Source organism: Pan paniscus, chromosome 16 (genome assembly GCF_029289425.2).
Source record: "Pan paniscus chromosome 16, NHGRI_mPanPan1-v2.0_pri, whole genome shotgun sequence".
NCBI classification, from domain to species: domain Eukaryota; kingdom Metazoa; phylum Chordata; class Mammalia; order Primates; family Hominidae; genus Pan; species Pan paniscus.
In genome coordinates this window covers 74940604-74966027 of record NC_073265.2, presented here as the reverse complement: position 1 = coordinate 74966027, position 25424 = coordinate 74940604, and the positions used below count along the sequence as shown (strand labels likewise).

Genomic DNA, 25424 nt, shown 5'->3' with positions numbered 1-25424 from the left:
ATAGTTGCTCCATCCTTCTGTGCTCCCATCTCACTTCGTTCGAATCTTCCCATTGACATTTACCATACTGACTCATTATTCTTCTATTTACAAATCTGACTTGATCCATGAAAACTGAGCTCTAGGGGTTATGCGTACTGAACCACGAGGCTTTAAGTGCACCAGCTCTCTCATAAACCTCCCATTATTTTTTAAAAGATAATCATCAATATACACATCTCATTTTTTTATTAGCACAAACACATTTATTTATTAACCAAAGAGATGATCCTAATTAATCCAACACACTTTGAAATAGCTGTATGTAAAATGTTTGGGATAAAGATAATTGAACACAGTAATAAAAAAAAAAAGAAACGGTATGGAGATTTGCTCATTGAACTGAGCTTGGTCATTCTCTTAGTTAACTCCTGTCCAAAGTGATGATGGAATTTTTATTCTACTTTTTCATAGATCCGAGTACAGGTGACACTGTTCATGACACAGTCCACCACTAATTTCCCATCTTTCAATTTTCTTCTTATTGTGTTTTCCTTCCCATCCCACTCCTGATGCTGAACCAATGCACCATCTGTAAAGCTGCACACAGTCTGAGTTTTTCTGCCATCAGCTGTGGTTTCTTCAAACTTCTCTGCCAGGGTACAAGAAAACTGTGTTGTTTTCAAAGTGCTCTCGGTTTTTATGGTGAGGTTTTTGCCATCACAAGTGATGATACAATCTGGCTTGGCTATTGTGTCCATTTTTCGCAAAGCTATTCCCATTCCTAGCTCCTTCACATATTCATCAAAGCCTCTGCTGTCCACCAGGCGCCATCTTCCTTCCAGCTGCTTAACTGTGGCCATGGGGGGTGCGGGCGAGCTGGCGTGCAGAGCGGGGTCTGCGTCGGCATGGCAGCGTGCTGTCACATCTCTTTTTTTTTTTTAAAGGCATTTCCCTCTGAAACTCCTGGGATGCTGTTACTAATTATAGAAAAATTATGAATTTTCAGAGTAACTTCACTACCACCCCAAACCTGAGAGCAAAATTTAAGAAACAAACCACTCCAACATCAGAAAACCCAACCAAAACAGTTGACAGGTCACACTTTCTCACACTCTGAAGTTACACTTAGGTGATTTTCTCCCATCCTAAAGCACCAATTGCACATAACAATCCCAGAATCCATTTTAGAAAACAGAATACTAACCCTCCTCCCAGACCATTTTAGTCACATCCAGTCATATACTTCTTTAATACAAGGCAAAGCCTAAGACAAGAGAAGGCATTAGGCAAATGTCAATGGTCTCTCCTTAAAGCTAGGACATCTCAATTTGTCATTTGCTCAAAGAGACTTTGAAAAAGAAACAAGAACAAATTAACTATTCATCTTAGAAATGCATCCACACCAGGAGAAGGCACTCTGACATAAGAATTAACAAAACATGTAGTCTACCAACTTCCTTATCTTATTTTGGAGCTCCCTCACCCTTTTCAAATTATATACATAAAGGAACACTCTGTACCTATACCATATGTATTAATACCAAGAGGATTTTTTCCCATCTTCATTCTCTATATCATCATCTATATCTCACTACCCCTCATTTTTGTGTATGTATAGAAACCTTGTTAATTATCACCAGAATACAAAGCTATTGACTAGTTCAGAAGTGAAAAAAGAAAGCACGGTGGTCTTATTCCTCTTGTATATTTTTTTTACTATTATTTTTGCTACTATTCATAAGTTCTCATTTTGTTTGTCCCTCATTTTCAAAAACCCTTCACACAATTAGCAATTCAATTCTACCACAAAACATGTATTAGAAATGAATAGGCAATCTTTACAACAGTTTAAATTTGCCCTGTCAAAGCCTGTTTACAGAATACAAATCTGAAAGACAAGTACCAATTATACACAGGCCACAATAGTGCTGAAAAAAAGGAAGACTGGTTTCAAGAGACAGTATGAACATCGGAGAAAAATCTGGGAATAACACATGAGTTAAACATGACGAAAAACCTTAAAAAGAGTTACACTTTTTTTCCTCTGCTTTTCAGGCTATAACAGGTACTCTCATTTCCATTTCCACTGAGGTGGTAAAAAAGGTTGGAGAAAACAATGAAAGTTGAATGAGTATAATAAAGTATAATTAAAATATACATATATTCTTTAATAGAGTATAATGGATAATGTAAATAAAGCTGTTCATATAAATTTCAAAATACATGTACCAAGACAATTTTAAAGTAGCTGTCTATGTAATATAAAGTTGAGTTAGTAAGGCACGTGGGATACTGTGAATATAAATGCTTCTGAGGCGCTCTCAATCAACAAACCCACCAAGCAGAAACAACTATTGTGCTAAGAATCCTAACAAGGGCCTGAGAACACACTGTGATCTCACCATCCGGAGCTGAAACCATGATGACACATGTTCCTGTGCAGGGTGCCTGGGTCGAGTCACTTCCCCTCTCTGAATCTGTACTTTCATGTTTGCTTTTTCAGTCACCTGATGCTTGCAGCACAATAACCCAAAAGCCAGGGGTCAGGGCAATGGTGCTATTCTCCTCACCCTCACCTGACTTCAACTCCATCCCCATTTCCTTGTCTCCCAATGGGAAAACTCCTGAAAATAACATTTTCAGACAATCTAAAGTTTCTATACCCCTGAATGAAATGAAAGAACTAGCATAAGCAACGGCAACTGAACTACAGCCATCCTGAAAATCTCTCCAACCTTGAGCTAGATTCACATACTAACTACTAGTAACCATAAGAAACTAAGCCCACAGTCTTCCAGTTACGGTCTGTTGTGAAGTTCTGAAAGAACCACCTTCTAAAGATCCAGTTCCACAAAACAGTACAAGACTACGTGACCTGGGATAAAAAGAAAACATGCGCAGGATCTTCAGCCACTGCTCAACCTTGCATCAACAATCTTCAGACAACAGCATTCTGCACTTTTCCCTAAGGATCAATTAGCAGTGCGGACACAGTGCTGACTTACAAACTTTTCTGTGAGGCAGCAGAACATCATGATGAAAAGCGCAGGCTTTCAATTTCAACTTAAACTAAGTCTAAAACTTGGCTCTACTACTTACCTCTTAAATAAGCTTGGGCCAATTACTTGACCCGCCAGTGCCTTAGCCCCCTGATTTGTAAAACTAAGGTAATATATACGTTGCAGGATAAGATAAAGGTTAGAGGAGATAATATAGGTACGGTGTTCAGTGCAGTGTCAGGCACATATTAAGTGCCCAATAAATATAACTCAGCATTATGAAAGTAGATACTAATTATTTTCCTCTGTGTTGTTTCTATAAAGATTTTCAAATAAGAAACTAAAGTATTTCATGAGGATCAGCTTATTTCAATCCATTGTAAGCTATAATCAGTGGTTTGAAAGTTCTTGGTTGCCTGAGATCCCTCCTTTTTACTCTTAAAAACTGAGAATCCCAAAGAGCTTTTGTTATGTGGGTTATATTTATTGGTACTTTATTGTATTAGAAATTAAAACTGAAAAATTTATAAAATATTAATTCATTTTAAAATTCCATGAACTCATTATACATGAAATAAACATGCTTTTATGAAAAATAACTATGTTTTCCAAAACAAAACAGAAATAAGAACGTGGCATTGTTTTACATTTTGGCAAATCTCTTTAATGTCTGGCTTAATAGAAGACAGCTGGATTCTCCTATCTGCTTCTGCATTCAAACTGTTACACTGTTTGGGGAAGTACATTTTTAAAATTTTGCCTCAAACAGATACCCAATTTGAAAAAGGAGTACTATTTTAATAGTCTTTTGGGATAGTTGTTAATATTCTTTTTCTATGTTACACCAAAACTTGACAAGTGGTAGCTTCTTAAAGAGTTAGTCACAATGTGAAATCTGAAGCTGTATCAATGACCGTTTTGTACTCTGTTACATTAAAAGTGACTGGTCTTTCACTTTGAATGAATCGTTTACCCAAGCATGATTTTGCTGTAACATCATACATTGATCATTTGTGAAAATACTGGTTCCCTGAGTTATGCAGATCTTCCAAATGTAGACACATTTCATTATACAATATCAAAAATCACATTTGTTAATATCATTACTATATTCATAAAGCTTTTAAATACTGAAAAGCTGTCAAGCTCATGGTGGCGAATACATGTTTTCCAAAATTCTGATTTTCACTTGCAAACTCAAATTTTATCACTGGCAACAAAGACTCCACTACTTCCTTGAAGTAAAAGGCTTGCTTTATTTTCAAGAAGGTATCTGCCAAATACCCAATTTCTGGATAACCACAGCTTATCAAAGTCCTCCCTTCAAATAAAAATGGAGTTTCATTTAAAAAAGCAGTTAGTTGGCCGGGCGCGGTGGCTCACGCCTGTAATCCCAGCACTTCAGGAGGCTGAGGCAGGCGGATCACGAGGTCAAGAGATCGAGACCACCCTGGGTAACACGGTGAAACCCTGTCTCTACGAAAGATACAAAAAATTAGCCGGGCGTGGTGGTGGGCGCCTGTAGTCCCAGCTACTCAGGAGGCTGAGGCAGGAGAATGGCGTGAACCCGGGAAGCGGAGCTTGCAGTTAGCCGAGATCGTGCCACTACACTCCAGCCTGGGGGACAGAGCAAGACTCCATCTCAAAAAAAAAAGCAGTTAGTTCACCTTAATGTCCATCACACGAGAGCTTTACCTCAAGATAACCACAATACTTCCACGTGCAGAACTCCTTTGCGCATATTTCCCTTTTCTTCCCACATTTTTAAATGTGTGCTCAAAGGTTGAGATTTAATAAAAGTAATAATGTTCACTACTTCATCACAGACATTAAGTGGAACTGGCATTATTTCTCACTCACAGTACATGACTGTAATGAATACCGTGACTACTGGAGCTCAGTTTAGTTCACTGTCGTGATTGATTCTAAGGCATCGGCAGCTTCACCCATTGTTGCTTTTGCACTATGCACTATCAGGTCAAATGTCTGCACACTATAAAAAGGTAAATAATGTTTTCATGTGTTGACCTCACAGACTCACTGAAAGAGTCTCAGGAATGTTCAATGGTCTACTGACTACACTTGGAGAACCAATGTTATAGGATCAATGAAGATCCATCAATTACCTACGTGTGTAGAACCTGTATAGAGTACAAGTCATGATTACTACTACAAGGAACTAAAGGGGACAGAACATTTTCTTAAAAACACACAAAAAGCTAACACAATACAGAGCCATTTACAATCAATTGCCCAATGAAACAGCACAGAAAATAAATGCCATAATCATTCTGAGAACGGAAAATGATCTCTATGGGCTGGACCAGCTAGAGAAGGATTCAAGGAGGAAAGGGATTTCAGTTAGGCCCTGAAAAACCAGGCAAGGTGAAGAGGTGACAGCATTCCAAGCAGAGAGCACAGCACAAGCACGTCCAGGTGACAGATGGTAAATCTGAGAGTCGCAGAAGAGAAATGGCCCACCTATCAAGCATCTTACCCCAGTCCAAGGAAGATAAAATGCCTTAACTAACACTGCCAATATACTAATGACCAGGGAAGAAAAAAACTGCAAAGGGGGGTTAAGGTCAAGGTAGAAGGAGATGGACTGCCAAGCTTAGTAGTCTGAACTTGATCCTGAAAGCATCACAAAGCCCCTGAAAGGTGTTTTGGAAAGGCCAGTCCAAACAGTGTACAGGAAAATTAAGAGAAATCTGAAGCAGAAGACCTATTTTGAAGCCATTCTCATGACCCAGGTGAAAGTCGACAAGAAGGGCATGAGTAGGGAGACAGCCCCAAGACAACTACAACTGTAAAACATGGTACACAAAAGCAGGTATGACCAGACTTGCTTCTAACTGGACAGCTGGTGATGAGCGACCAGCCCGGGGAAGTCATGGTCATGATGCTTATTCTAATAACCATACCTGAGGGCCATGAAAAAGAAAGGAAGGAGACATTACTCAAAAGATACTAGGTCATAAATCATACCTAGAAAGGAAAATTCCAGAAAAAGTGAATACCAACCCTTTTTCAAATTATAAAATTATATCATACTCCTCTAAAGGAAAATGGAGGAAACTAATTTCTTCATTTGAGCTCAGTAAAGTTACTATAAAAGCAACAACCTCCCTTATAATTTAAGGTTCATTAAAAAACTACTAGCTGCATCAGGCCAGGCGCGGTGTCTCACGCCTGTAATCCCAGCACTTTGGGAGGCCGAGGCGGGTGGATCATGAGGTCAGGATATAGAGACCATCCTGGCTAACACGGTGAAACCCCGTCTCTACTAAAAATACAAGAAAATTAGCAGGGTGTGGTGGCGGGCGCCTGCAGTCCCAGCTACTCGGGAGGCTGACGCAGGAGAATGGCGTGTACCCAGGAGGCGGAGCTTGCAGTGAGCCGAGATCGCAGGGCTGCACTCCAGCCTGGGCGACAGACAAAGCGAGACTGTGTCTCAAAAAAAAAAAAAAAAACAAACTACTACTAGCTGCATCAAAGAATATAATCAACAGAGGGAAAAGGCAACCCACAGAATGGGAGAAAATTCTAGCAACTCTTATTTAATAAGAGATTAATATTTAGAATACATAAATAATTCCTACAACCAATTTTAAAAAAGGGTAATGGACCTGATATGGTGGCTCATACCTGTAATCCCAGCACTTTGGGAGGCCGAGGCAGGCAGATCACCTGAGGTCAAGAGTTTGAGACCAGCCTAGACAACATGATGAAACCCTGTCTCCACTAAAAATACAAAAAATTAGCTGGGTGTGGTGGTGCACGTCTTTCATCCCAGCTACTCAGGAGGCTGAGGCAGGAGAATCGCTTGAACCTGGGAGGCGGAGGTTCCAGTAAGCAGAGATCGTGCCTATGCACTCCAGGCTAGGCGACGAGTGAAACTCCATCTCAAAAAAATAATTAAATTAAAATAAAATAAAAATAAAGAACAGGCAAAGGATTTGAACAAATATTTCTCCAAAAAAGATATACAAATAGCCAATAACCACATAAAAAGATGCTCACATCACTAACTACTAGAAAAATGCAAATCAAAACCACAATGAGATATCACTTCACACACTATAAGATGACTACTGTCACAAAAACAGAAAATAACAAGTGTTGGTGAGGGTACAGAGAAACTGGAACACTTGAGCACTGCTGTTAGAAATGTAAAATGGTACAGCCACTATGGAAAACAGTATGGCAGCTCCTCAAAAAATTAAAAATAGAATTACCATATGATCCACCAATTCCACCTCTGGGAACATACGCCAAAGAACTGAAAAAGCAGGGACTTCGAAAGATGTCTGTACACCCATGATCAAAGCAACATTATTCACAATAACCCATACGTGGAAACAACTCTAGTGTCCATTGGTGGATGAATGGATAAACAAAATGTGGTATATACATACAATGGAATATTATTCTGCCTTAAAAAGGAAATACATTCTGACACATGCTACAACATGGATGAATTCTAATGACATTGTGCTAAGTGAAGTAAGCCAGTCACAAGAACGCAGACTGAGTGGTATCATTTACATATAGTACCCAGAATAGTCAAATTCATAGAAACAGGAAGTAGAACAGTATTTGCCAGGGACACGGAGGACAGAGAAATAGAGAGGTATTGTTTCATGGGTACAAAATTTCCATTCCACAACATGAAAAGAGTCATGGAAATGGACAGTGGTGATGACTGCACGACAATGTGAAAGAGCTAAATGCCACTGCCTCTGCACTTAAAAATGATTAAGACGGTAAATGGTTAAGATGGTAAATTTTATGGTATGTGTGTTTTACCACAATTAACATTTTTTAATATTCTTAAAATATCAATTACTGGCATGCAGTAAGCAGTTGGTACTTTCTAGATGAATAAATGGACTCTAAAATAGATTGTGGGCAAAATCAAGAACCACTTTGAATGAGGTAATCTAAGCCAAGCTTAAACATTACCACTTCCAGGAAGCCAACTCCTCTCCCATGCCAGAATGAATCATTCCCCTCAGTGCACTCTCATTCACCCAGCAGCCTGTGCTAGAAATTTCCAGTTATTCTGGACAACTACCACCTCCTAATTCCCACCATCTACTCACCAAGTTTCATCCATTCAAGTTTCAAAATGTCCATTAGATCTGCTGGCTCCCTTCCAACCTCACTGCATTCAAGCCCTCACAATCTGTCCGAAACTATGGTAATGGCCTCCTCTAACTTGTCTGAGAGGCAATGCTCCCTTCTCCCTCTGCCAAGCCACTATCCTCTACTGCTCTCAGAATGAGGTATCCAAAACAAAACCAGACTATCCTCCCTTTTGCTTCAAGAGGACAAACTAAAAGACGCTTCCACCCACCCCATTTTGACTTTCTAACCTAATTCGGTGACCACACCCTATCCACACGAAATAATTCTACACCTCACTGCTCACTGAGTTCAAACACACCAAGCTCTTTGACGTCTGTTTCTTTGCACACAGTGTATCACAGCAGAACCATCATTCCATTCTTTCTCTCCTCAACCCAGGCCTGGCAAATTCCTACTCATGCTTTAAGACCCAGCACAGGCCGGGCACGATGGCTCATGCCTATAATCCCAGCACTTTGGGAGGCCAAGGCAGACAGATCACCTGAGGTCAGGAGTTGAAGAACAGCCTGGCCAACATGGTGAAACCCTGTCTCTACTAAAAATAAAAAAAATTTTAAAAAAAATTAGCCAGGCATGGCAGCGCATGCCTGTAGTCTCAGCCACTCGGGAAGCTGAAACAGGAGAATCTCTTGAACCCAGGAGGCGGAGGTTGCAGTGAGCCCAGATCGCGCCACTGCATTCCAGCCTTGGTGACAGAGCAAGACTCCGTCCCAAAAAAAAAAAAAAAAAGACCCAGCACACCCGTCCCATCCCTCATCCCTCATCTGTGTTCCTTAGAAGCCTGTATACCACAAAGTTGGTACTCTAACATTGTTACACAACAAATTTCCATATCTCTCACTATACCCCAATTATCTTTGCATTCCTAGTGGCTGGTGCACATTCCTTCTGCTTAAATATTTCTTCAATGAGCTTATACTACTTGTAACTAGCATAAAATGTATTATTTCTGTTTTGTAAGTAGGACAAAAAATCCAGAGATCTTATCCTCCAGAGACACACTCTTGGTGGCCTAGGACTGTGCTTTACTCTCCCTTGGTTCTTTCAGGGCCTAGCCCATAATATGCTGTCTCATATTGTCTGCTGAAAGGAATTTCAAAATAGAACTACCCCTAGAAACCATCAAATTAGCTTTCATTATGCATTTTTCTCTCAAAGTGTCTATGTTCTCCTAACACAAAATGTTATGAAATCTAATTACATTTACAAAAATTAGCAAAGAAACAACACTGCAAACAACTTATTAGCCAATTCATGTCTCCTAAAACAGTAACACAAATAACATAAGTAGTTTATTTCTAAATAGGAATTCAGACTGGAAAGGTCAGTAACTGCTGTATATAGTACCTCTTCTTCTACCTTCCAATGTCCTATACCATAATTGATCTACACTTAAAGAAAAAAAATTCTCCCCAATTATAGGTACAACCACAGACAAAAAATAAATGGACATATGTGTCCAGCAACGAGCAATATGGTATATAAAATAGGTACTGTTTTTCCCATCTTACACACAATGGAACTGCAGCTCCAAAAAAAAAAACTATTTTCTAGTCTAAGGTCACAAAAATTAGTTGAGAGAGAGCAAGACTTGAAACCACAATCATAAAACCATACAATGCCATGGGAATTTTAATCATGGTCCCTTCACTCTTCACTCAGGATGGTAAAGCACACTTACAGGCACAATGGGAATAACTGCACTACCGTGGGGTGTGCAGTCTTAATCAAAGATCCAGAGAAATAGTTTATTTATCCACTCTAGTTTTTGTATCTTAAGAGCATTTTGGTCTGGCTCAGTGGCTTACACCTGTAATCCCAGCACTTTGGGGCGCCAAGGCAGGAGGATCGCTTGAGGCCAGGAGTTTGAAACCAGCCTGGGCAACATAGTGAGACCCTGTCTCTACAAAATAAAAATTACAAAGTTAGTTGGGCATGGTGGCACATGCCTGTAGATGTAGCTACTCAAGAAGCTGAAGCAGCAGGTCTGCTTGAGCCCAGGAGTTCAAGGCTGTGGTGAGCTGTGATCACCAGTGTACTCTAACAGCCTTGGCGATGGGGCAACACTCTGTCTCAAAAAAAAGAGGGTGGGGGGTGAGGGCAGGTATTCTACCAGTAGTATGACATGCAACAGAGAGTACTTTCTTCAAGAGACACACACAACACCTATCATTTGTCCTAAAGGCTACTCCGTTAGAAAAGTCTGGAATGGCTTGCAAACTGCAACAAAAAGAACACTGACTTTGGAATGAAATTGACTTTGGCAGAAGTTCTGGATCCTGCCCTTACTAGCTCAATAAGTATCCTAGCTTCTTTGTATCTCATATTTCTGTAACTAAAACACAGAGATAAAATCTTCACAGGTTAGTGAATAAGGCAAATAAACAGCATCTAGCACATAGTAAGCACTCAATAAATAAATAAAGTTTCCTTCATCCTTTGCCAACCCTACCAGAATTTTGTGTCCAATTTTTGTATCCACACAAGATTAGAATTCAAATAACTTACCCAGTCCATAGTAAAATCAGTATGTGAATCATGGATTTTTGTCAAACTCATTTGTTTCGTGGATACAAACTTCACAACCAAAGTTAACAAAGTGAGCTAGAAGCCAAACTAAACTAGAATCTGGGTCTTTTAAACTACCCAGTTCAAAGCTCTTTAGTAAAAGGGGAAAGACTAACACCATACGAAGAGAAACCAGAGTATAAGTTCAGAACACTGATTCAAAGGCAAAAAACTTTCAGGAAAACATCAGTAGAAACAACAAGACACCAAGACAAAACTAAGTCTGAATCGATTAAAACACATGACTCATCTATTCATAAGCTCTAGACTTAGAAGTCACATTAAGAAACTTCACAATGGATCTTTAAAACACAAAACAGACTTTAAACAATGGTAAGGAAAGCTCACCAGAATGTGCTAGGATACAGCATTCCAGATAGCTTATGAAAAAAGAAAAAAACACAACCACTGCTACATAAGGCCCTACTGAGTACTAAGAATGAACACACACAATGATAATAGCTAGAAGGAGGTAAGTGCAAGCAACGAAGGCAAAATAACTTTAAAGATAGTAACAATTTGTCAAACAAAGGCAAATTAATCATCGGCTTTTCAACACAGCCACAATCTAACAGCCATTCATTCAGTAAAGATTACTGAGCCCCTACCATAAGCTGGGAGCTAGGTACTAAAGATACAAAGGTGTGACACTAGCCCAGTAAAGGGAATGAGATATACAAGTACAACTTTACAACCAGGATAGGAAACAGTGTGCCAGAAATGCTTGAGAGGTCAGAAAGACAGCTTATAACCAACTGTGAGAATGAAGCAGGGTTTATGTAGGAAACATCCTTCAAGACTTAGCTTGAAAAGCTAAGGCAGAATTGGACATGAACAGATGGGAAGGAACATTTTGTGTGTCCCTAGGGTCTAGCCTCCACACTGGCACACAAAGTAATCAATATATGTTTCTCAAATGCCTGAATGGGCAAAGGCACATGATGATAAATAAATACTTCACCACAGTGAGAGAACAGTTTTTAAAGCGTGTTGTTGCAGAACCAAACTGTGGCAGGCGTTACTCAGATTTTATTCGGTGGGCAATGAGGAACTACTATTTTTAAATGGGGCAGTGATACGACCAAAGCTGAGCTAAAAGAAGAATAAACTGACAGAACATAAAACAGGTGACAGCTAAAAGAGAAAACCTGCCCTTAACTATGCTATTGACCTTATCTGCATCTGAGGTAATTATGCTTCAATCTTGGTCAGTCCCTCTCCTCAAAAATCTTTTACACTAATGATTTCTGATGATGTGTGTAGTAAAGTCAGGATAAGCTAGATTATACTATGGTAACAACAACCAGAAGGTATCAGAAGTTAACACAATGAAGTTTACTCCTCACTTACTCAAAGATCACTATGGCTCCAGGCAACTCTCTGGGGCAGCTATCCTTCAAGCCTCGGGGCAGTATTCCAACCTGATTTCGTCATGTGGTACTGTCATAGCTACTTGTGCTTCCAGGTCCCAAAAGCAAGGAAAGAGAAAGACGATTTCACGTCAGATTTTTTTTTTTTTTTTTTTTGAGAGGAGTTTTGCTCTTGTTGCCCAGGATGGCATGCAATGGTGTGGTCTAGGCTCACTGAGAATCGCTTGAACCACCTCCCGGGTTCAAGCGATTCTCCTGCCTCAGCCTTCCAAGTAGCTGGGATTACAGACATGCGCCACCACACCCGGCTAATTTTTGTATTTTTAGTAAAGACAAGGTTTCACTATGTTGATCAGGCTGATCTCGAACTCCTGACCTCAGGTGATCCACCCACCTCAGCTTCCCAAAGGGCTGGGATTACAGGCATGAGCCACTGCGCCCGACCTCACATCAGCTTTCAAATGCTTCTAGCCAAAAGCGACACATTTCCATGGGACACAGCAAGTCACAAGACCATGTCATCTTGAAATAGGCTGGGAAATGTGATATTCCACATGCAAAAAGGAGAACTGGAAATTGTAGTGAGTGGCACTAATGCCTACCACGTTTTGATATTTTTACAGTGTCCAGCAATAAATTATGTTGTGAAGAAAAAAATGCCCAATTTCCTTGCATTAGGTACCACCATGGTAAATCCATTCTTAGGGCATCAAAGTTAGCACCACACTGATCATAAAACAATCTAATCTCTGTATGTTCACTGACTCTAAAGAATTTAGCATCACCTATTTTAGATTTTTTTCATATCTATTATTCTTTTAGGAATAATTTCCAACCATTAAAGAAAACATAGCTTATTTCATTCTGCTCTAATCTTATAAATTTCTCATTTTTTCCTTATTTATGAGGACCTAACAGATAAGGAATGGTATATACAATATAATCAAATCATTTCTGCCCTATTATTAAGAGTCCTTGGCATAACAAGCAGTTAAGAACAATGAACGTTGCTAATCACTTTTATTACCAGATTTCATTAATGAAAAACATGAGTAACAGCGGTGCTATTAAAAACGTCTCACAGCTACAAAACTCCTGTAACTTTAAGAAAGGCAGGTGAACATAATAAAGAATGCACACATTTTAGAAACACAATCCTAGTTTCAATCCCCAGCTCTTGCACTTCTGGCTGTGGGAGTTTAGCCAAGCTACACAATCTTAGTAAGCCTCAACTACCATTTACGGCAGAGCTAACTCCAGCTACTTCACAAGACCACCCCAGGGTTAAGTGAGACATACAGATAAAATGCTACAAAGTAAGTGCTCGAAAAAAAAAAAAAATGGCAGCTAGCATAAATAGGTTTTGATAAGCAAGGAGTATGATTCTTTGCATCTTTTTATCAGGATTTCCCAAGCTCCCGGAGAGCTAAAAAGTATTTTAATTTCTAATTGCTTAGTTGAGAACTATCTCATGGGCAGTTAACATCAGAGCACAGCCTAGTAGTCAGATACCACGATCACCCATTGTATTATACAGTTCCTTCATGATTCAGCCAGTAAAATTTCCCTAACCCTGAAAGACTTATACCAAGAACAAAGACATCCAGCCAACAGATGGAGATTCATAAACACCAAATCCTAGGCACAGAAGGCACTTTCAACATATTTCAGTCCAGATGTTTCCAAACTGATTTTTTGGCCATGGAAGTGTCTTCGAAGGAAACATTACAGGAAACACAAAAATAAACTAGAGGAAAGTGGAACTACTCTGTGTAGCACCACTTGCTCTCTTTTTCATGCCCTCCCCAATCTCATTTGGGCCCTTGACGTAATTCCAAGGATCTCCAGGACTTGAGGATACTTTTTGGGGAAAACACAACAAAGAACCAAACAAAAACCTGATATAGTTTAACCGTTTCATTTTTGATGGGAGAATTGAGGTGGAGTGGGCTAAGCAACTTGCCCAAGGTTGTTGGCAGCAAACTAAACCAAATTTATTGAATCCTAATCCAGTGTCTGTTCACTAACAAGTTTTTCTCAGCTACAGAACGTTTTACATCAGAATTTATCCTTTACATTTCTACCAGTCAGTGAGTTTCCATCTTCCTATTTTTAATCTGGCATTCTTATTACTACTGTCTTGTTACTCATTCTCTTATTATTTTGTTCCCCATTATTATTGTCCTATGTCCCAGAAAAACTGCACAGAAACATTTAATTCCTACCACTGATTTACCAAGCTAATTGTTTATCCCAGATCCCTAAGACAGGAAAGAAAGTAGGGAGACCTAAGGAAGAATCCTCTGAAATGTGAGATACCAAGGTCCTATTTGTTGGTTGACCTGCTAATTGTTATTACTCTCTTTTTTACAACCTCAAAGGGACAGTTTAAGAGAATACTGAGACAAAAATGACTAGCTTCTTTGGTAAACAGTTTATAATAGCTCAAGTTACCAGGGGGAGGAAACAGTAAAAAAGCAGAATGGCACACTTCTGGGATTTAAGCCCAAATAATGCTGTTGTAACAGAGAAAACAAATCAGAGCTGGCCTTGCCCCAAAAGATTTCCAAAACAGAGGTCCTTTGGGAGGCCTATAAAAATTCTGATCAATTCAGGTTGGCAGAGAAGACGTCCTCAAAATTCTACATAGGGTTCCTTACCAAAACCAAGTAACGTCTAGACTTCATAATGAAACTAAACAGTTCAATAATCAGGTATACTACATAAAAAACTGGGTGGTTTCAAGACCACAGAAGCCCTCCCACATCTGAATTAACTATCTACATGTTCCAAGACTTTATTATAGAACCATCATAAATTAAATTTCTACTTCTAGTGATATAATATGCCGGGCACAGTGGCTCGTGTCTATAATCCCAGCACTTTGAGAGGCCAAGGCAGGTGGATCACCTGAGGTCAGGAGTTTGAGATCAGCTTGACGAACACGGTAAAACCCAATCTCCAAATAAAAATATGAAAATAAGCCAGGCATGGTGACACACACGTGATCCCAGCTACTTGGGAGGTTGAGACAGGAGAATCGCTTGAATCCGGGAGGCGGAGGTTGCAGCGAGCCAAGATTGTGCCACTGCACCCCAGCCTGAGCAACAGACTCTGTTTAAAAAAAAAAAAAAAATATATATATATATATATATATAGCTACTAAATTATAATTTATCAGCTATTTCTCTGTAACCAGAAATAGGCTGAATATCAACAAGATACTCCTAAGAATGGTCAACAAAACAGAGACAAACTGGTGTATCAACAGTGCCAAAAGATCACCTTACACAGCTACCTGACTTACAACTTCCTGTACAACTAGTTCTTCCTACTTATAATACAGAAGACCTTCACAAATATTATGATTGAAAATTATTATTATAGCTGAGACCAGTTGACTAATCTTTGGCTCAGAGAAAAAGGTTTGCCTACATTAAAGTCAAGAACACAGTTCCAATGTTTAATTTGCTTGTTTTCTTGATTATCTAAACCATGATGTCAATGTGTAACTGTGATTTGAGGAACATATGTGGATTATACGTATTTGTACTTTCAGAACTAAATTTTGTTTTTTAATTTTTTTTTTAGAGACAGGATCTTGCTTTGTCACCCAGGCTGGAGTAAAGGCAGTGTGATCGTAGCTCATTGTAACCTCTAACTCATGGACTCAAGTGATCCTTCCGCCTCAGCCTCTCAGGTAGCTACAACTATAGGCATGCATCACCACCCAGCTAATTTTTTAATTTTTATTTTGTAGAGACAGGCTCTCACTATGTTGCCCAGGCTGGTCCTGAACTCCTGGCCTCCTGACTTCAAGCTATCCTCCCACCTCAACCTCTCAAAATGCTGAGATTATAAGTGTGAGTCACTGAGCCTGGCCCAGAACTAAAAGCTTTAACAGTCAGGCGCAGTGGCTCATGCCTGTAATCCCAGCACTTTGGGAGGCCCAGGTGGGAGGATCACTTGAGGCCAAGAGTTTGAGGAGACCAGCCTGGTCAACACAGCGAGACACCATCTCTAGAAAAAATAATAATGAAATAAATAAATAAGTTATATTAATTCTAACATGCATTTAGATAAGCAACAGAATGGCCACAGATCATCTTTCACAGGGCTCTTTGTGTAGAAGAGGACCTTACTCCTCAGCATCTCTAAATCTTATCTCAAATACTTCCCTGTTTTATTGCTGGAGTTAATCTGAACCGACAACTAAGAACAAGCCAAAGGAACATGATATCAGTGACTTTATTTGAAAGTTTCCTCCATCTGTCTTTTAATATTGAGAACTCAGATTAACTTTTAGCACCTAAGAGGACAGTAACTATGCTTCATGAGTTTCTTCATATCCTTTTAGAAATACAGAGTTCTTTCATTTTTTCTTTGGTTGCCAGTAATTCAGTAATCCTATGAGTAATTATCTTATGGCATCTAAAACTTTAAAAACTTGTTTTCTAAAAGTTATGGGGAAATAGTAAATAGGAACTGTCATATTCTGCCAGTAGAAGTATAAATGATATAAGCTTTCTGTAGACAACTTGACAATATCTATGAACAGCTGCTGAAATGTACACCATTTGCCCTAACAATTCCATTTCTCTAACAAAGTAAACAAGGACACACATATGTATGTATAAGGCTGTCCTTCAAAGCAATGTTTATAATAGCATAGAGGAAAGAGTCAGGAGGAAGGGTGATGGGGAAAAAAGATACACAACCTATTCAAATAATAGGAAATGAACTGAAGATAAACTTAAGTTCATACAAAGAAATACTATATAGCCATTAAAATAACTATGTCAGTTACTTGAAATCATATAAAGGTGGCTGGCGGAAACACGTGGATCACTTGAGGTCAGGAGTTCAAGACCAGCCTGGCCAACATGGTGAAACCCCATCTCTACTAAAAATCCAAAAATTAGCCGGGCGTGGTGGCATGTGCCTGTAATCCCAGCTACTCGGGAGGCTGAGGCAGGAGTGTTGCTTGAACCTGGGAGGCAGAGGTTGCACTGAGTAAAGACTGCGCAACTGCACTCTGGCCTGGGCGACAGAGTGAGACTCTGTCTCAACAACAACAAAAAAGAAATCATATAAAGGTATATTGATGAAATGTTTTATAACCTGTTTATGCTCAAGAGTACATAAAATATGCCACATATGGCTAGTCCACATATGGGCTGTATATATGTACATACACACACTCTCTCTCTACAAGTTTTCAAGTTTGGAAAGAAAAATTATACCCAACAATTTTCTCTAGGTAGTGTCATTTATGTGTACTTTTTTTGGGACTATAGTTCCTAAATTTCTAGAGGAACTGTACATTACTGTTGTAATAAAAATAAGACTTATTAAAAATGTCTTTCATAAATCATGAAAACAATCTGATGACTCCTAGAATAAGAGATTAACCATAAAAATAAATCTACTGGCAAAGTCAAAGTTACATAAAGTTCTGCCAAAATAATAGCTCACAATGATGTCCCTTTCACATCATTACTCGTTTCAACTCTTGCCAGAATGAGGAATGCTGAGCAGAGTATAAGTTCTAGAGTAAGATCCACGTTCAAGTATGAACTCAGCCACATACTAACTGTGTGACCCTGAGCAAGTCCAGCCTCTCTGGGCCTCTGTCTCCTCATCCATAAAATATGGATACTTCCACATTTTGTGAGGATTAGAATTATGAGGATTAAAATGAGACAAGGGTTTGTAGAGTACTTAATACTACACTTGGCAAATGGAAAGTAATAATAAATGATGGCAATTATCACTATTATTGTTACTGCCTATCAATCAAGAAACAAAATCATGAGTGCTTTAAGGGCAGTGACTACATCTTATTTTGTTTATTCCTCAATCCCTGGTGCCCAGTAGTGTACCTGACTTACAACAGGCCTTAAATAAAATGCTGAATGAAGTATATATAAAATTAGCTATTAATTTCTCTGAGCTTCGATTTCCTTTTCTGGTAAAATCATAAAAATACCTTCCTTGCAGAGATAAGACCTGTCTACATAAGACACTTAGATGAATAATAGCTACCAATAGATCAATAATGGTTCCCAATAAGTGACAGCTATTATATTAGTGAACTTGTCCCTGCAGATTTCAACATGCATCAAGGCTGAGGGGAGAGAATAAATATAATTTTTCTTCTGAATTAGTATTTGAGTCCTGAGATATCTCACAGATGAACCATTACCTTTATTTGAGCTCGGGAAAGAAAACTCTCCATTTATGGGCACATATCCCAGTGAGCTAACTAATAAAGTGATCATCTTTAGACTGCCACAAGCACTTTTGGCAAAGCAGCCAAAATAATTCTTTACCACAGAGGGGGTGAAAGAGGAGTATTTCAAAGAATCTATGCACTTAGGACATAATATTTACAAAAAGTGCTATGAAAAACAATGTATCAGTTGTTTTGGGGCCTTCAAATGAAAGCTTTTAAGATATCAACACTGTTTTTAAATACATTGCCAAATAAATTATTAAGGAAATACAAGATTTATGGAGGTATTCAATTACCTTAAAAAGTATTTTCTTTCACAAAAGTCAAAATACTTGGGAATGCATTATTTAAAAAATAATCCTCGGGGGGGGGGGATCACCAAATTCAATGGGGGGAACAAAAGACTACTGACGTGAAAACAAAAATAATTATGTATAAATCATAGCATTCCTGTGCTGGTACTTAAGAGAAACAGTTATCTTAAAAAAAAAAAAAAAAAAAAGTCTAACATACAAGAGGACTCAAAAAAACTGCACAGATCAGTAATTTGTGCAGCTTTAATTTTCCATGTCTAATTTGACAGAAACCTCAAATTTCATATAAAAGTGCTTAATAAAAGGTTTGCAGTCCTATTTCTGCAATTACTCTGCTGAAAGGAAAACAGGCTACTCAGCACTCATTTGCTTTGAGTTAAAAGTTGTCTGTTTCATATCCTGGAAACCTATCGTGCCTTGTTTTACAGAGGCATTTCATGGTTTACAGTATTATACATTGGAGTAAAAATACCATTTAAAAATCACTAAAAAGAATAGTTGGTAGTGACTTTCAGGACAACTAGGACGAACATATTATAATAAAGCATGGGTGAATTTTATGGTATATGAATTATATCAAAACAAAGCTTTTTTTAAAATAATGCATGTAGAGAATAGCAAAATCTTGCTAGAATCTGGGTAATGAGTATATGAGTCAATTCTACTGTTCTACTGTGAACATGTTTTACAATCATAATTTTGTTTTTTAATTAAGCCAGCCATCACGCACCACATTCTTAGGTCAACCATCCATACGCCAATGATGAAGTTGCTGAAGAGGTTAAAACGTAAAGTGACAGAGCCCTACGTGGACCAAGCACAACCATCAGGCAAGAGCTGTATAGATTTTACCACCAAACTTGGTCAATACCAAACTTCCATTTAACATGATATCTTCTCTTTCCCCAAAAGGAATGCTTTAAACTGACCAAAATCAAACTAAAACTGATGCTAGAAAAGAAAAAATAAACATCTGTTCATTTATTCGCAACAGGATGGATTTTATTAAGTTTAACATATACATGTATGTTATGTGTGTATATGTATGTGTGTGTGTGTGTATGCATAGTCAAAAATCCATCCATCCTTCCATCAACCCATATATTTCTTGAGAAGCAACTATTATGTGCCATTGTTGCTAGGGATACAGCAATAAACAAAGCAGATAAAATTTGCCCTCAAGAAGTTTATAATCTGGGAGGAAAGATAGACATGTGATATTACATTACCCCATCTATTCAGTGGGCAATCTGACAGTACATCCTACTAGATTAACCGGGGAAAGGAAATGAACACTGGGCAAAGACAATACGGAAAAATCAAAGAGGTAACCAAAAACAGTACAACTCAAATCCCTAATCTATATAGGAAAAACAATCATTTATTGGATTGTTTGGAAACCAGCTAGGTTTCCAAAAGAAAACTTCTATCTTGTCTTATACATACAATCTGTCCTATCAAAAAGTCTCCCTTTTCAAAAAGATAAATAAACACTGCCTTCAGATATCCTTTCAAATAAAAGAGTAACTTTAACCGCTTAACTAAGCCAATCTCAATTATTCATAATTCATATATAGTATTACTCAATGTCCGGCTGTAAAATATTCCTTTCAAGTTACCATAAATCTTGGCAGAACAGAAAGATAAGTTTAAACCTAGGTGTATTTCATGTTACAAAGAGGTTCAACAGCCACAGCCAACTCATCCCACCTTTAAATTTTCAGATTTCAAGAAGAGAAGGAAAGGGATGGAGAAAAAAAGAAAGACTTGAAAAACAACACTATTGGATAGAGGCAAAAGTTCAGGGCCATTCTTATACAGCCCCATTAAAAGAACAGATTCTCATTCATGATAAAAATTTAATTAAATATACATGCCAAGCTATCAGAATTCTTCTCCTTTCTGAGATCACATACTAAGTAAGGTTTCTCTGGCAAGGTTATCTACACAAAGATTCCTCTGAACAATGAACAGTTCCTCTGAACAATGGGCTATAAGCATTGATGAAAAGGAACTTGCATGTCCTGTCTTAGGAAATTACCCAGACACACTATTTATCAAATAATTCTATTTACTGTACTGTATTAGAAAAAGTGTTTATAGTAATGAGGTTGACAAGAATAGTAAGAAAATTAGTTACTCCAAGCAAAGTAGAAAGGAGTCGTTGCAACTCTGAAGAATCCTCACTAATGTGAAAATAACCTCTGTCCCATTTCATGTCCAAGAGTCTAAGTTTTATATCTTTCTCTGGCCATCCTTCTAGGACTCAGTGAAAGGTGAGTCAGCAAATACCATTTCACAGAACAAAAGAACTCAAAGGCAAAAGAGCAGTAACCTACCTGCTCAAGGGCACACAGTCAATTATGTGACAGAACCCAGCTAAATTGGGACTACTGTCTCCTTCCAACTACAAACCTTGCCAAGTTAAAGCCATTTTACCAGGGGGTGGGAGGAGAAGAGATGGAATCAGGTGACAAGCAGTAGTGAGGAAACTAGCAAAGTATCTAGTTATAGAGCTATTATTTCCTAAATCAAGAGTGAAAAATAAAAGATTTTTTCCCTAGAAATTAACATGCATGCTCCATTCATTTGCCAGAGTCTCTGCTCCAACAACATCCTGGCCTTCAAAATGCTCAAAGGGATGAATCAAGGACAATTCACATTTAAGGGACTACGGAAGAGAAAGTTGCATTACATGACCCAGGTCTTTCCCCAACCATTCCACCCTGTCTTCTGTTGGGTCCACATAATCCACTCCACTGTATTACAGAGAAGATATACACCCAAAAAACATGTTTGATATGAGCCAAACTGGGCTGAAAGCTAGGCAGGTAAGAAAAGATGTTTAGAACTTCATGGTGCATACCTGTATTTTTCTTACTGAGGGCTTGCTTACTCCTTCTCCCCCTAACACTTCAGTACTACTAAAATGAACCTAAAAAACTGGTTTTTCAACTTCCTATATAGTTTACACATGAACTAATTAAATGTTTGTAAAACACTTTGAAGATGTGAACAAATGTGTAAATGTTAATTATTAATGTCCATCCACAAAGCTTCTGTATGTGAAGGAAAATACAGTTCCACAATTCTATTATTGGCAAGTTTCTGCTACTTTCAAGGCACAAACATGGAAGCCTAGCATGTTTTTAAGTATTCTAGGAAAACTTTAAGAGCAGACCACAATCAATGATTTTCTATTTACACCAAGAACAAGATGGAATTTTAAACTAGCTACTTTGGATACAATTACATCAAAGTGAAAAAAATGTGACTTATGGCATATATAATAAAACTAGAGTTATGTTTGTAGTCACAATGTCCCAGATCAAAATTGTAGTTCACTGACTTAAGAGAAGCAAACTTAAATCTCTAAACCCTAGTTTTTTCATCAAAAAAGGGAGAAAGAATATCTGTCTTATAGGATTACTGTAAGGAATTAAGAGAATGTATATAACATAACACGTAGGTAAACACACAAAACTTTCTTCTTCCCTTTATAGTAACTTTACTTTTTCAAAAACACCTTATAGAAAATGACCTCAAAAAACCTCTCTAGACTGGACATACACACTATTCTATGCTCTAAACATACACACAGCACTATTTTGGCAGGAATGCCCAAGCAAAAGCTTTGGCTATTACTGCCCACTGACCCATGCATGCCTTTAATCCCTGAAGAGAGGAAGCACCTCAGCCAGCCCCCAAGGCTTCATGTGATCAAATGAACACTTAGAACTCTACTTCCCAACTCTTGTTACCGTATTTTTTTCCCAAATAACTCCCAAACTGCAAAGTCTCATCTATAGTTCCTTTGTATTCTGAGCCCAGCCACTCTGTGTACAAAGCATCCAAGAGGATGTACACTCTGTGTACAAAGCATCCAAAAACCATTTTCTTCCAGCTTGTTAAAGGTAAAAGAAATTATTTCCATGCAATGTCACAACGGACCTCCCTTCTCCCACTCCAGAAACACACCCACTTAGACAAGGCAGAACTCAAATGCCAAGACAAGGATGATAGATTAATTTACACATACCACCCAAATCACTGAGTATGTTTTTAGAAGTGATTCATGAATTACTGAAAATGTCAAATTTGTCAAAAGCCCCTGTCATATCCACCACCTTTAGGACAGCTATCACCTGGGAAAAAGGATACTTCTAAAAATCTAAGTTAATGCTGATGGTGTAATTCAGATTTTAAAACAAAACAACTTCATGCTCAGTTCAATTATTCTGAAGAGATCTGCCCACCACAGTGCAACATAAAGTACCCTTTCAACAAAATGGTGCCACGATTAGCCTGGTGGGAAGAGTATGTGCTAACAATTCTTCCAGGAACTGTTATGGACTCATTTCAAAACCACCCAGCGCCAGGTGCAGTGGTGTGTGCCTATAGTCACAGCAACTAGGAAGGCTGGAGTGGGAGGACCACTTAAACCCAAGAGTTCAAGTCCAGCCTAGGCAACACAGCAAAACCTCATTTCTTAACAAAAAAAAAGAAAGAAAATACTCTTAACTGATTCCCATCTATGATTAAGATTATTCTGTAATCCCAGCACTTTGGGAGGCCAAGGCAGGTGGATCGCAAGGTCAGGAGATCAAGACCATCCTGGCCAAGATGGTGAAACCCTGTCTCTACTAAAAATACAAAAATTAGCCGGGCGTGGTGGTGCACGCCTGTAGTCCCAGCTACTCAGGAGGCTGAGGCAGGAGAATCACTTGAACCTGGGAGGCAGAGGTTGCAGTGAGCCGAGATAGCGCCACTGCACTCCAGCCTTGGCGACAGAGCGAGACTCCATCTCAAAAAAAAAAAAAAATTATTAAGGGCTCACATTTTTAAGACAATAGACTATACATAGTAAAAAAAATGGAATAAGTAATATCAGCAACCACAAACAAATGAAACCCACTACCCTAGAAACTCACCAACTGAGCCCAACCTCAAAAAATATTATTAACTCCTTTTATTAAGAATAAGAATAGAGCCGGGCATGGTGACTCATGCCTGTAATCCCAGCACTTTGGGAAGCGGAGGTGGGTGGATCACGAGGTCAGGAGTTCAAGAACAGCCTGGCCAACATGGTGAAACCTCATCTCTACTAAAAATACAAAAATTAGCCAGGCATGGTGGCACATGCCTACAGTCCCAGCTACTCGGGAGGCTGAGGCAGGAGAATTGCTTGAACCTGGGAGACGGAGGTTGCAGTGAGCCGAGATCGCACTGCTGCACTCCAGCCTGGGTGACAAAGCAAGACTCTGTCTCAAAAAAAAAGAATAAGGTGGCCAGGTGCAATAGCTCACACCTATGATCCCAGCACTTTGGGAGGCCAAGGTGGGTGGATCGCTTGAGTCTAAGAGTTCAGGAACAGCCTGGACAACCTGGCAAAACACCATCTCTACAAAAAGTACAAAAATTAGCTGGACGTGGTGGTGCACACCGGTGGTCCCAGCTGCTCAGGAGGCTAAGGTGGGAAAATCACTTGAGCCCAGAAGGGAGAGGTTGCAGTGAGCCGAGATCGGGCCACTGCACTCCAGCCTGGTCAAAGGAGTGAGACCCTGTCTTAAAAAAAAAAAAAAAGAAAAGAAAAGAATAAAGACAAATATACACTCTGCAGAAAATCAAAAGATCAAAAGTTACCCTCATCTACTTTGCAGTAGCCTCCTTCCAGACTATCTTCGTATATGTGTATGTGAAGTACATTCAAATAATACACTAGCATCACATAAAAACGTCATTATCTTTCCACTATCACCAATATCCTTAGAGACTACAAATGGAAAATAGAGTTCACTAATATTTTTATCATGCTTAGAGAAGAAAAGTTTTCAGCATGTTTAGAATCCTAACTAATTCTGATATAATATGCAAGATAATTGTTTTAGGTCACTACCATCTTCCTTCATTCATATCTAGCCTTCCTTTAGTTACTATACATAGTGGTGGTTGTTTTATGACTGTCATGATTATTAACTACTATGCCATGAGCCCGTATTATGGAGCTTTATATATCCCTAATTCCCACTAAAACCTCCCACTCTCCCTTCTCTATCTACAATTCTCTAATTCATACACCCAGTCCAGACCATCACTGAACTCCAGAACTGTATATCCAAATGCTTACTGATACCTTCACTTAAAAATTTCACAGATCTCAAACTTAGCATGTCAACAGGGAAATCACAATTTCAACCTCTCAGCAAACTGATTCCACATCTTCCCCATTTACCCAGTTGTTCAGGTAAAACACCCAGGAATCCTCCTTAATTTCTTTCTTTCCTTTAGAACCTTTTTCCAATCTGTAAGTAATCCTATAGTTCTATTTTCAGCGTATATGGATTCAAACCGCTTCTCACCACTTTAGCTACCACCCTAATCCAAGCCACCATCTTCTCTAGCCTGAACGACTGCAAATCTCTTAACTAGTCTCTCCATTTCCACTACTGCTCCCTATGCCAAGAGTAAAGTTTTTAAAGCCTAAATCAACTCTTGTCATGCCTTGCTCAAATCCTTCAGCTGTTTCCCACCATACCTAAGAGCCTATTTGATCTGGTCTCTGGCTACACATACAAACCTTATCTCCTCACGCTCTTTCTCACCCATTCCAGCCACACCAGGCTCCCTGTTCATTCTCCCATCTCAGGCCCTTTGCACTTGATGTTCCTTCCATACTTCCTCTGAATCTTCATGTGACTTGCTCCCTTGACTTTCTTCAGGTCTGTTCAAATCTCACCTCCTCAGTAAGGCCTTGTCTGACCTCCCCAATCTCTGCTAATACTCTTCATATCCTTCCTAGAATCAT

General features: G+C 38.9%; 2 protein-coding genes across 14 annotated transcripts in view; both read right to left on the bottom strand.

Moving 5' to 3' along the window:
- Nucleotides 1–25424, bottom strand: part of AKAP13 (A-kinase anchoring protein 13) — a 361925-nt gene that overhangs the window by 326623 nt on the left and 9878 nt on the right. The gene's annotated exons all lie outside the window — the stretch shown is intronic.
- Nucleotides 223–25407, bottom strand: LOC103786392 (fatty acid-binding protein 5-like). The gene has a single exon (XM_063597139.1). It carries the CDS (start codon nucleotides 840–842, stop codon nucleotides 435–437), a length of 408 nt encoding a protein of 135 aa, XP_063453209.1. The 5' UTR covers nucleotides 843–25407; the 3' UTR covers nucleotides 223–434.